Here is a 12,530-nt window from a genome sequence, read left to right on the forward strand (position 1 = left end):
TTGGTAGGGCCCCTCTTCAGCTTCTCATATGTGTGTTGATCTTACAAAAGTGAGCTTAATTTTCTATGGTAATCTGTAGTGTTAAGGATGACAGTGCATCTTCCTTTGTCTGCAGGCAGAAGGGTGATGGTCTCATCCCTGCTGAGGGATGTCAGAGCACTTCTTTCCTATCTGGTGAGGTTGGATGGTGATGGTTGAGCACTGGAAAGTGTTGCAGAAACTTTTATCTGCAGCTGTTCAGCTTCTGCCGTTGGTAGATTGTTGTTCCAGATAGCCAATTCTGTGGCTATAATGAAGTCCACAACCAGAATCTGTTTGGGTGTGATGGCAAAATTTAGGCCTTTGGCTAAGACCTCCTTCTTGGACTGAGTGAGTTTCCTGTCTGAGAGATTCTTCACCCATTTGTCATTTGTGTCCTCTGCTGTGTGGTCCCCTCGTCATCCTTCTTGTCAAGTTTCCCTGCTGACTGTTTTCGGAAGATAAGAATATCAAATTTCTTGGTTTGCCTCTCTTTGCCTTTGAAGTGCTGGGCCAGTTGTGCTTTGTGAACAAAATCTAGGACTTCATCTAGTGTTGGTTTGGGTAGCGTGGAAAATAGTTCTTGGTGAAGGCGATCATGATCATGGGATAGTTACATGGAACATTTTAAAGGTAAAGTTTAATGAAATCACCCTAGTAAGGCCTGGATTCACAGCCATAAAATGTACTGTGTGTCCTTTGGTGCTGTCATTCCAACTGACCTATTTCACAGTGGATGGGGAATAACCTCCATGAGGAATAGAAATACAGACACCAGTACAATGACACCAGTTACCACCACCAAACAGGCATAGCTTATTAAAAGCCACAAGAATAGCTCTCGGATCACTGCAGAAGTCACAGTCTACGGTTGCATATCCTGGTAATAAATCACATAATCATTCTTTGCCATCTGTGTATACTTTAATTCCTATGTACAGTGGTGCCTCGCTTTACAATTGCTCCGCATTACAACAAATCCGTTTTACGACGATCTTTTTGCGATCGCAATTGCGATCGCAAAATGATGGTCTAAATGGGGGAATTTCACTTTGCGATGATCGGTTCCCTGCTTCGGGAACTGATTCTTCGCAAAACGATGTTTTTCTAACAGCTGATCAGCGGTTTCAAAATGGCTGCTGGGTAATTAAAATGGCTCCCCACTGTGTTTAGGGACAGATTCCTCGCTATACAGGCAGTGAAAATGGCCACTGTATGGAGGATCTTCGCTGGACGGTGAGTTTTTACCCCATTGGAATGCATTGAACGGGTTTCAATGCGTTTCAATGGGGTTTTTTATTTCGCTTTACGATGTTTTCGCTTAACGGTGATTTTCCTGGAACGGATTATCATCGTTAAGCGAGGCACCACTGTATTTCCCCATATAATGATGAACAAACAGTTCCTAGGAAGAAAGGGCTTGTGTAAAACCATTTACGTGAAAATCATGTTGGAAAATAAAGCATGTTGCCTCTCCCACCCTTGTTGAACATATAGATCCTCCTGTATTCTCTCTATGATGCTGGTAATATACCAGAGCATGACGGTTTTTATATTCTACTGCTATTTCTTTCCCTTTAAGTCCACGAGAAAGCAGCAGAGGCAGCAAGAGGGACATTTGAGACAAGAAGGCCTCAGGACAACACCTCCATTAGACTTAATCGCTGGATGATATCTCCCATGCAAAGAACCTTGGGAAAACTGGGAAGTATATCTTCTTGAGCAACTCAAGAACTACAAGAACCACACATGCTTTAATTCCGCATGCTTGGGATGCAAGCTTTCAAGAACCATGTCCTATGAGGAAGTCCCTGTCCCATGCTGTTGCTGCAACTTCAAGAACCAAATGAAGGTGGCACCAAGAGATCTCTCTGTGGCTTTCATAAATGGGCACAGCAATGAGGAAACCCAAGTTAGATGCTTGTCTAACTCAAGCATAAATATTCAAAGTTTCCAACTCTTTCTGGTTTGTGCAAGGCTTATTAATGTGTTAGGTACAGGGTGAGGAATTCTGAAGTTTGACTTTCTCGTTATAAATTTTGTGCCATACTACCACTTAACAAGCTGGCTGGATAGCTCAGTGATTTAGCTATTTAGCTGTGGACCCAGAGGTTGGGAGTTTGATTCCCCACTTTGCCTCCTGCAAGTCGAGCCAGCCAGTGTGGCCTTGGACAAGCTGCCCAGTCCTAGGAAGCCCCCAGAAGAAGGGAATGGTAAAGCAAACCTGAGTACCCTCTACCTGAAAAACCCTGAACCATAAGTCAGGATTGACTTGACATCACATTATTACTACCAGTTAACAGCCGTTAATATTAATGTTGGAATTCTATAGTGGGTATTAAAAGGTCATAAATACACGTCACATCATTGTTTTACCGAACTCAATTTTTTGGTTTGGACAATCCCAGTTTTATTCCAGAATGGGAAAAATTGATAGGTGGTGCACTCTAGTGGTTGCAAGGAGAAGTATGAAATCCTAAAGGGAGTTTGTCTCTGAAAACATAATTAAAGAAGTACACATTTAAGGGGGAAAGCTAAAATTCTTATGAAGACAAGTGTAAGTTTTAATCAGCCCACATGTTTAGCAGAAAGAAAATTATTTTAGGAGCTGATCATTTTCATAGTAACAATGGTACCAAATAGGTCTGGAGAATGAGAGCGGTCAAGCTGCTAAGACAAAATTTTCAATTGGGCCCCTTTCTCTGCCTGTAAAGCAACCCTGCAAAGCAATTGGTTGTGTCCCTTTCCTGCTCTCTGACTACACCCTAATTTACCCCAATACTGATTGCTCATTTTGTAGCCTCTTCCCAACTAACCCAGCCCAACTTCGAACAACTGCCATTGTAGCTTTTAGCTCACAGAGAAAGGATTCTCCCAAAGAAAGCAGGACAGAAAGGTGGACACTATTCCACATAGTCAACCCAGTAGCCAGCTTGTCTCTATGACAACTCTCTTTCCATCACTCCTTGCCATAGTTGAGATGCTTTCACAGGGGCAGACATGAATATGCCCTGCAGACCCTTTTTTGTATTTATGACACAGAATTCCCTCCTCAAGATGAAGGCCGAGTGCACTGTGTGAAACCCTGTGGTTCTTAACCTTTGTTACTCAGATGCTTTTGAACTGTAACTCCCAGAAACCCCAGTCCGCACAGCTGGTGGTGAAGGCTTCTGGGAGTTGCAGTCCAAAACTCCTGAGTAACCCAAGGTTAAGAATCAGTGCTTTAAAGGATCATCAGTGGTCAGGACAGTTTAATTTAAAACAGTATTATATAGTAGACCCCATTGGCCTGTCTCTTCAGAACTGTGGGAAGCACTGGGCAAAACACCACACCAGGCCAATTTTACATTCAAGCAGTACTATTTACTCTAGGGGTGGACAGTCACAGAGCGTCACAGCTACTTTCAAACCAGAAAGAAGCCAAAAGGTTATTTCCCATTTTTGGAGGGGAGGCCATTTTGAGGTATTCCAGGGTTGGACAGCCATTACATTGTGAATCATGCTTCTGGATGCAAAATGCTCTGTTTTGGACCGAACATTTTTATTTTAGTGATGAGGAGTTGGGAGAAGTCTGGGGCACTGGGGAACACACAGAAGGCCCTTCCCTGACTGCGTCTGAACCATGGCCAATGCAAACTGCTATTCATAATTATATAAGGAGACTCCATAATAAAGCAGGGAAACAAATATCCTTTAGATAACTGAGGGTGCAATTAGGCAGTGGGAAAAGTACATGTCTGATTACACTGGTTAGGGTTGCTTTGTAGGAAGAAAACTCCCTTAAAGCAACCTTTCCATCTGTCAGGGAATTGATCCAGCCCCTCCCCTGAAAGTAGATAATCCTGTTGTTGGACCAAAAAAGATCCAACTTGGGCATGGATTGGGATTGAACTACAGCACAATCCCCCTTGTGTTGTGTGATCACCAGGAAACAAATTGCACCAGACCACCCCACAAATGGTCCAAAATGCAATCTATTTCCCCAGGTGGTCACATCCTTACATAATAACTGTGCATTGAATTGTTAAAAGGAACATACCATCCCACCAGCTTTCACAAGAGGGGCCTCCAGGTCAGGGTAGATGTTCTCCAGATACCACTTGAAGCTCTTGCAATGAAGCTGCTTCCTCAGTTCTTTCTGCCGAGTCAAGTTTCCAACATCTAGGTTTTTCTGGATGAGGTGGTAAGCATGTCCATAGAAGAGATCCTTGTATTCATCGAGCCAAACCTCTGCAACCCGAGCCAAGTTCCGTTCCACTGTGGCGAGGCGGTCTTTAGGGAACGAATAAGGGTTATCATTTCTGAAAATGTGGCCGACTCTCGAACAAGGGATGATTTCAATTTCCCCTCCACACATCCACACCTGATAAAAACAAGCAGGTAACAATTAGACGTCACTTTCAGTCAATGTACACTATCACATGATTCCGTTTAGAATGCTTCTGCATAGATAAGGTTCCAAATTTGTTTTTGGGTCTTTCATTTACCAGCCCTTTCATTAAACGCAAAAGGGTTTGGTTCTTTCGGGTTCTTTTGTTTTGGTTTCCCCCTCATTCTGCCTGTCACTCACCCAAAAGCCCTCAAGAACCCTTAAAGTACTATAAAAAACAGAGAATTAATTCAACAGCCCTAAAGATTGCTTAAAAACTGCAACAAAAAAGCAGGTACCATTTAAAAAAAAATCAGTCTAACAGGGAATACCACCACGACACACAGGAAAAAAAAAACACAAAATAAAAAACAGACACACCAACCCCTCTCCCCAAAACCAAGGAAAGCAAGGAAAGAAATAAAGCAAAAAATGCAAGCCCCCTCCCAACAAAACAACTAGAACATGAGATTTCTTCCCCGCCCCCCGTTGATGCCTTCTCTGTAGCCACAGACAACAAAAATAATCCAAGAAAGAAAGAAAAAAGGGGAGAATCCCTAAGAAACCAAGGGGGAAATTTAAAAAAATAATTCCAAGCAGGTACACTGGCACCATAGGCAGGCTGCCTAGCAGCATCAGCAGCAAACATAAGCCAAAGAAATTGGGGGGATCCAGAAAAAAGGCAGAAAAAATGGATCCACAAGGACATACAGATAGCACCATGAAGATGGAGGGCACCACGGGTCTCAGTAGCACACAGATTCAACCCACAAGGAAGCACTGAGGTAAAAAAAACAAAAACATATTCCTAACTAGGTGCCATTCAATCTAGGCCCTTCTACAACTCAGAATTTCCTCTCCCCTTCTTGGATGTTCTGATTGGCTGCTAACAGCAGCCCTCACAACACTGTTTGATTAAATATGTCCTGGTTCATTTGATAGACCAAAGGTGAAGGAAAGAGGAAATGAACAAAGGAAACGGGAAAGAGCCTGAAGCTTTCACATCCCTCTTCTTCACTAAAACAAAACATCCAGGTTTAAGAGCCTCTCTATTGGGAATCAGCAACAGAATCTAAAAAGGGAAATAAGTTCCTTTTTCTTGTTTTCCCCCATCCATGCTAATCCCAAAGTCCCACCCCTAATGCCAAATTGTGGTTTGTAATTATACGTGGTTTAGAACGTGTAATCACAGCTTCCAACTGTAGAGGCCATTCATGGTTCACAGATGCTTTACTCTTTTCATTTTCCATCTGCTCAGTACTCCAGTTTATATCACTCCAGATATTATCCCAACCACAGTCGGCAAAGATTGTGGACCAGTGTCCACTAGTGTACTTCTACGTGTGGAAATTAGTTTGGAGAATGGAAATAGGAAGAATGAACATCTTTCTTCTTGAAGTTGCCCACCCTACAATGGGAAACCTTACAATGGATTTTCAACACTTAGAAGAGTGTGATGAGGAGGGACCAGAGATCCCAAGGTCATCACATTTGATTCAGCCATGATTTGCAAGCCCTTTTCAACACATAATTCCTGCTGTTGCAGGACGCTTGAACATGAAGTACGACCTGTTCCTGTGCATCACTTCTGAACCGATGGTGGAGTTTTAGGATAATTTTTCCCCATGAAAGGCAGTTTTCAAGAGGAGTAGCCACCTTAGTCTTTTGCAAAGTGTGCTGCAATGTACTGAAGCTTATTCTAAAGAAACATTATCAAAGTATCACAAAACTCTTGTGGTGCATAAAAATAAAATAATAAATAATTCTATATTTTATAAGGTATTTTATAAACATTCTATCAAAAACTTAATATGTATGTAGGAGGTGGAGCTTTGTCACAGTGAGATCGGTTAGGTTTCAGGAATCTCCAGAAACTGACCAAGACCACTCAGTTTTGATCCCTCCAAACTTGGGGGGGGGGAGGACTTTTACTAGGAGAAGTAAAAGTCTGAAGGAACAGAATCTGACTGAGAAGGGAGGTGGCATGGGAGATTCCTGGACTGGCCTCTCTTTGAAGTCGCAATCTGGAAGCAGAACTGAGTGGGCGCCATCTTTGGCACAGAGCTGTGAATGCCCCAAGACAGAGAATGGAAAAGTACAGAAGGATTTTGGAAAAATAATCTTGACCAAACTTGAAGTAAGTGGCTTGTTTTACATATGGAACTGTTAATACAATGAAGAGACTGGATGTAATCTATCAGAGAAAGTGACTAGACCTATATCTGGCCAGACCATCGAACACTCCCCCACCCCATCTGAGGCTTGGCTGAGAGAAACAGAAAGAAAGGAGGAGGAAATCAACTTTGCTTCTATTGCGGCAATAAAACTTGCTCTCACATGACAATATAACTATAAGCTATTAATAGATTTAAATCTGTGAAGCAGCCAGAAACAGTCTTGGGAGAAGCCCTTCCTCCTGTCAACCTTCTGCCCAAAGCTACTATTGTGAATAACTATTGTGGTCACTACCTGCTGGAAAGAAATCCAGATAATACCTCCAGTTATGGGACAACAAGACATCCTCAAGAATATTCAAAACATTATACTTAATGGACTGCTCCAGATGAAAACAGAGATGGATCAGCTATTTGAACCAATTAAAGACGTAGGGACACAAATGGAATTTACAGTGAAGACAAAGAAGTGAAACTATGACAGAGAATCAATATTTTAAAACCACAGACAGAGAAACACAATTTTATTCTTAAACCCCAGAAGGTTCTAGAAGAAAAAGGTGAAGATACAATGCAGTGGAGAGCCGATTTGTTAATCCCCTTATGGAGATGTCAACAGTGGAAGTGCAGCAAATGGCGAAGTTTATTAGGAACTTCAATATGAAAGGTAGAAGAATCGAGATGATGGGACACATGCACTGGCAGATGAAACAAAGGAGAAAATACCTGGAGTGCATGAAGCTCTTGAGAATGGATGCATGGTCCATAAGATGGAAAATGACAGATGACATGATAAGAGAGGCACAAAATATGGGTTAGAATATGGAGATAGAGCAGTGGAGAGAAACGTTGTTAAATCTAAGAAGGTATTTTGTGGTGAAAGAATATATGATAAAATAAACACAAAATAATGGTTATAACAGTAATTTAGAACAATAGAGCATTTTAGAACAATAGATACAGTATAAGATTGCAGAGTAATATTAAACCTATAAAACCAGTAAATTTAAAGATAAAAAGAGAAAGTCCATGAAAATAGAAGATCAGTAATGATAAATATTATGGAAAATTGTTATAATGTTTTTTTTTCTCTTTGTATGATTTCCATCTTTAATACAATTGTAGATCAAAGGGGCGCAAGTGTGCAAATTTTTTAATTTGGGGGTTAGAAAAGGGGGGTCGTCTTGTAAACAGAAAAATACAGTAAGTATGAGTTTTATTGGCCCTGGATTATGATTACTGATCATTATTTAAGCGCAATATATATATAAGTACAAATATTTGTTACAGTAACACAACATACCTTAAATGACAGTTCCATGTTTTCACCTCCCCAAACATCAAGGCCAGGATCATATGTCCCAAGTTCAAAAAAGTACTTCTTATCAATTGAAAATAAGCCACCAGCCATCACAGGACATCTAGCAAGTGAACCAGAAATAAGGTATGCACATTGTACATTGGGGTAAATATAGTCTGCTGCTATTCTAGAAAGTGTAGCAACAACATTCTGTGTTCTTGAATCAGTGTTCCTTTACAGCACTGGTTCTTAACCTTGGGTTACTCAGGAGTTTTGGACTGCAACTCCCAGAAGCCTTCACCACCAGCTGTCCTGACTGGGGTTTCTGGGAGTTGCAGTTCAAAAGCATCCGAGTAACAAAGGTTAAGAACCACTGCTTTACAGGATGGATAGCGAACGAGTGGCTGTCCAGATGTTGTTGGACTGCATTTGCCACTATCTGTGCTAGCTTGGTGTGGCGTTCACCCTCATGCCCCTTTGCTTGACCATCAAGACTTTGAGCACACAAACAATCCTCTCTTTTACACTGCTGCCACCAGGTAATCACTAAATCACCATTACTTCAGGAAGATTCAGGTCCACACTTCAAGGTCTTTTAAATAGAACTTTTGTTTATTGATTACAGAGACTGAAATTGATTCATGCATATTTCCTGTAGGTAAAAGTATTATTAACAACAACCTTCTAATTGGTAGTACACTCCTAATTCTAATCACACGTCAGAATTCCCCAAACTCCACACTCTATCCCCTTCTCTCACACTCCACTCTTACTGATTCTGTTACTCTGACTGACTATTGCTCTCTGACTCCGCCTCTTACAGCATCTCTCTCAGCTCCGCCTCTCAGCAACATTAATATGCAGGAACCATTACATAACATAACATAACATGAACCATTGACCTAATAAATGGGGAACGCTACACTCAGGATGGTGGGAACTGCAATCCAAAAACCTCTGGAGGGCACATGTTTCCAATCCCTGCTTTACCGATAGTCAAAAAGGATCAGGACTTGCTACACACATCATCAGAACTTAGCAGGAGCCTTTACTGTTGTTATAGGCCATAACAGTTGGGCTTGTTACATGAAGAAATTCTCAATTATGCTGTAAATGCCCATTCAAAACTACTCAAAATATACAGGGTGGCTACAGTTTCACTTTGCCAGATCTAGGGACAGATTTCTTTTATTAATCTTTAAAATTTATACCTTGAAATCTGCTTCCTATTCCTGCATACTGAAAACACACACACACACATTTTGTTTTAGTGTTCTCGTAGCTGTCTTCTTTGGTTACTACATTCTCTCTAGAATCTAGCTCTCATCCAGTGTTCCATTTGCTGTGCTCTGTCCTGGATGATCACGCCTGTAGCAGACTTCAAAGGAGCAGATTTCTTCTGTATTAGACCTAAAGCCTGCTTGATACTGTCATACAGTCCCTTGATGTTACCTGTGTCCGCTGCTGTCTGTATCTGAGAGCAGAGCTGAATAATGGTTAGAACATCTTCTGGCAGTCTGTTGGACTTTGCTACAAGCAACTCGAATGTAGTAACTGAAGAGGCATTAAATAACATTGAGTGCCTGCCTATCTTGGAAGAGTTGGACAATGAACCAACTTTAGCAGAAATAAAAGCGGCCTTGGATTCCCTTGCCTCCGGCAAGGCACCTGGGAAGGATAACATCCCTGTTGAAGCGCTGAAGTGTTGTAAAGAGATCATCACCACGGAGCTGTATGAAATCTTCTGTCTTTGCTGAAGGTGGAGTACCACAGGATATGAAGGATGCAAACATCGTCACATTGTACAAGATCAAAGGTGACAGGGACAACTGCAATAACTACCATGGCATCTCTCTTCTCAACATTGTAGGGAAGCTGCTTGCCTTGTTGTGCTGAAGAGGCACCAGGTGCTTGCAGACAGAGTCTATCCAGAATCAGTCTATCCAGAATCAAAGTGTGAATATCGAGCTAACAGATGCACCACTAACATGGTATTCTCCCTCGGACAGATGCAGGAGAAATGTAGGGAATAACAACAGCCACTCTTTGTGGCCCTCATAGATCTTACAGAGGCCTTTGATCTGGTTAGCAGGTACGGCCTTTTTAAAAATACTTCCCAAGATTGGATGTCCACCTCAACTCCTTAACATCATCAGGTCCTTTCATGAGGAAATGCCAGACCTCCAACAACTTATGAATCGTTTTAGCAAGGCTGGCCAAGATTTCGGATTAATGATCCGCCTGAAGAAAACACAAGTCATGGGCCAGGGTGTGGATTTGCCTCCCTCTATTACCATATCTACAAAAGAATTGGAGGTTGTTCATGATTTTGTGTACCTTGGCTCAATGATCTTTGACATTCTCTCTCTAGATATTGAGCTGGATAAACGCATTGGCAAAGCAGCTACCATGTTCTCTAGACTCACAAAGAGAGTATGGCTCAATAAGAATTTGGTGGCATATACCAAGATCCAGGTCTATAGAGCCTGTGTCCTGAACACGTCCTGTATTGCAGTTAGTCCTGCAATACAGGAGTTTGTGCAAGGCAGGAGAGGAAGCTGAACATGTTCCATATGCGTTGTCTCTGACACATTTTTGGTATCACCTGGCAGAACAAAGTTCCAAATAGAGTAGTCCTAGTACAAGCTGGAAATTTTAGCATGTATACATTACTGAAACAGTGACGTCTACATTGGCTTGGGAATGTCGTGAGAATGGTTGATGGTTGGATTCCAAAAGATCTCCTGTATGGAGAATTAGGCAGGGAAAGTGCCCCAGAAGGAGACCACAGCTGCGATACAAGGATATCTGCAAGCGGATCTGAAGGCCTTAGGAATGGACCTCAACAGATGGGAAACTTAGACATCTGGGCGCTTAGCTTGGAGGCAGGTGGTACAGCGTGGCCTCTCCCAGTTTGGAGAAACCACTGTTCAGCAGGCCAAGGCAAAGAAGCAGTCCCGAAACCAGCAAAATCAGGGAACTGGACAGGGGACAGTTGTATTTGTCTTCAGTGTGGAAGGGATTTCACTCTTGAATTGGCCTTCTTTCAGCCACACTAGACACTGTTCCAAGACCTCTATTCAGAGCACGTTACCATAGTCTCTCGAGACTGAAGGATGCCTACACCTCATAACTGTGCTTCTGTTTGCACCCAAGAAAGAATGAACTTCCACCCTAAAGAAATATTAGATACGACTTGTAATTGATGCCTTTCTCCCATTGTGAGGATTTAATCCAGAAGGAACAACTGTTGTCAATAACCTCTTAACTTCATATACTTACTTGATTGTATCCGTTTCCTTAATCTTGTTTTTCACAATCACATCTGGAGGAATTGGCTTCCATCCAAAATTCATTGGCCAGGTAAAAATGCCACGCTGAAAGCTGTCCACAGTCATGTAGCTGAAGGAAAGAGGTCAGAGGCAGAAGCAGAGACCACATCAGAGAAGATAAACTATAAACTGAACGACATACTTTTGAGGTGATGATAGGGTAAGGAAGGCTAACTGATACCATGAAAACACATGCCCTGAAAAACTGAAATTATGAATTCTCTGAAATTACGAAGTGGTCTACCATGTTTTACTATTTCATATCATTTTAACATAAACTTTCACAACCAGAAGAATCATAAGAGAAAGGATTACACCAAATTGTATTATTTTTTAGTAGGGTACATTCACATGAAAGGCATGTCCACCACCCTGTCCTCAATGTCCTTTGTCCGTTCAGTGCCTGATCTTCCCATGCTGACAAGGAAAGGTAGACAATGAGTTCTATGTGTGATTGATTGTATGTAAAAAGTTCTGTGCAATTAGAAACTCTGTTTTATTATAGATGGCTCATCACTGGACAGGGGCACCTCCTACAATGTTAGTGTTCCTCCTCCCCATGGGTTCTCCCAGCTGGTGTATTAGGCTTCCAAATTGTCTGAAGGCTTCTACTCAACTTCAGGTAAATGCTCACAGAGTCTTCCTTCAGACCTCTCTCTCAACACAGGTAAAGGGAGGACCAAGTGGCCCTTCTTGTGTCCCAGACCTCCGACTAGGACACAAGGTCTACAGAAAACCCACCCACACAGACCGGTACCTACATACAAATTCCAACCACCACCCACAGCAAAAAAGAGGCGTAATCAAAAACACTGGTAGACCGTTCAAATCTGAACTGTGAAGCTCAGTTTCTCAGCACTGAACTCAACCATCTGAATTGGGCCCTACAGGCAAATGGCTACTCCAAAAATGAAATCACAAGAGCCATCAAACCAAGAAAACAATACCAAACTGAAGAGAGGAAAAAACAGCCACCCACAAATAAAGTATTTCTACCATACATCAAAGGGATCACGGACCGCATGGGGAAACTTTTGAAAAAACACAACCTACAAACAGTATTCAAACCCACCATAAAAATACAACAAATGTTACGGTCAACAAAGGACAGAAGTGACCCCCTCACCACTGCAGGAGTATACCGGATACCTTGCAGTTGTGGCCAGGTATACATTGGAACCACAAAACGTAGCATCCACACCAGAATCAAAGAACATGAGAGACACTGCAGACTAAAACAACCAGAAAAATCTGCAGTAGCTGAACATGCCCTAAAACAAGCTGGACACGAAATTCTATTTCAAAATACTGGACAACACTAGCAATCATTATGTCAG

The 12,530-nt window shown here is 41.9% G+C and overlaps 1 protein-coding gene across 2 annotated transcripts in view; it reads right to left on the reverse strand.

Moving 5' to 3' along the window:
* The window catches only part of GALNT5 (polypeptide N-acetylgalactosaminyltransferase 5), a 56,349-nt gene that overhangs the window by 19,569 nt on the left and 24,250 nt on the right, over window positions 1-12,530 (reverse strand). For both annotated transcript variants that reach the window (XM_020801174.3, XM_078376409.1), the window contains exons 5-7: window positions 11,144-11,263; window positions 7,865-7,982; window positions 4,058-4,381 (exon numbers count right to left, since the gene is read on the reverse strand). In XM_020801174.3, the coding sequence (XP_020656833.3) occupies window positions 4,058-4,381; window positions 7,865-7,982; window positions 11,144-11,263 (562 nt within the window). The remainder of the gene's footprint in view (window positions 1-4,057; window positions 4,382-7,864; window positions 7,983-11,143; window positions 11,264-12,530) is intronic.

This window comes from Pogona vitticeps, chromosome 1 (genome assembly GCF_051106095.1).
Source record: "Pogona vitticeps strain Pit_001003342236 chromosome 1, PviZW2.1, whole genome shotgun sequence".
Taxonomy (NCBI): domain Eukaryota; kingdom Metazoa; phylum Chordata; class Lepidosauria; order Squamata; family Agamidae; genus Pogona; species Pogona vitticeps.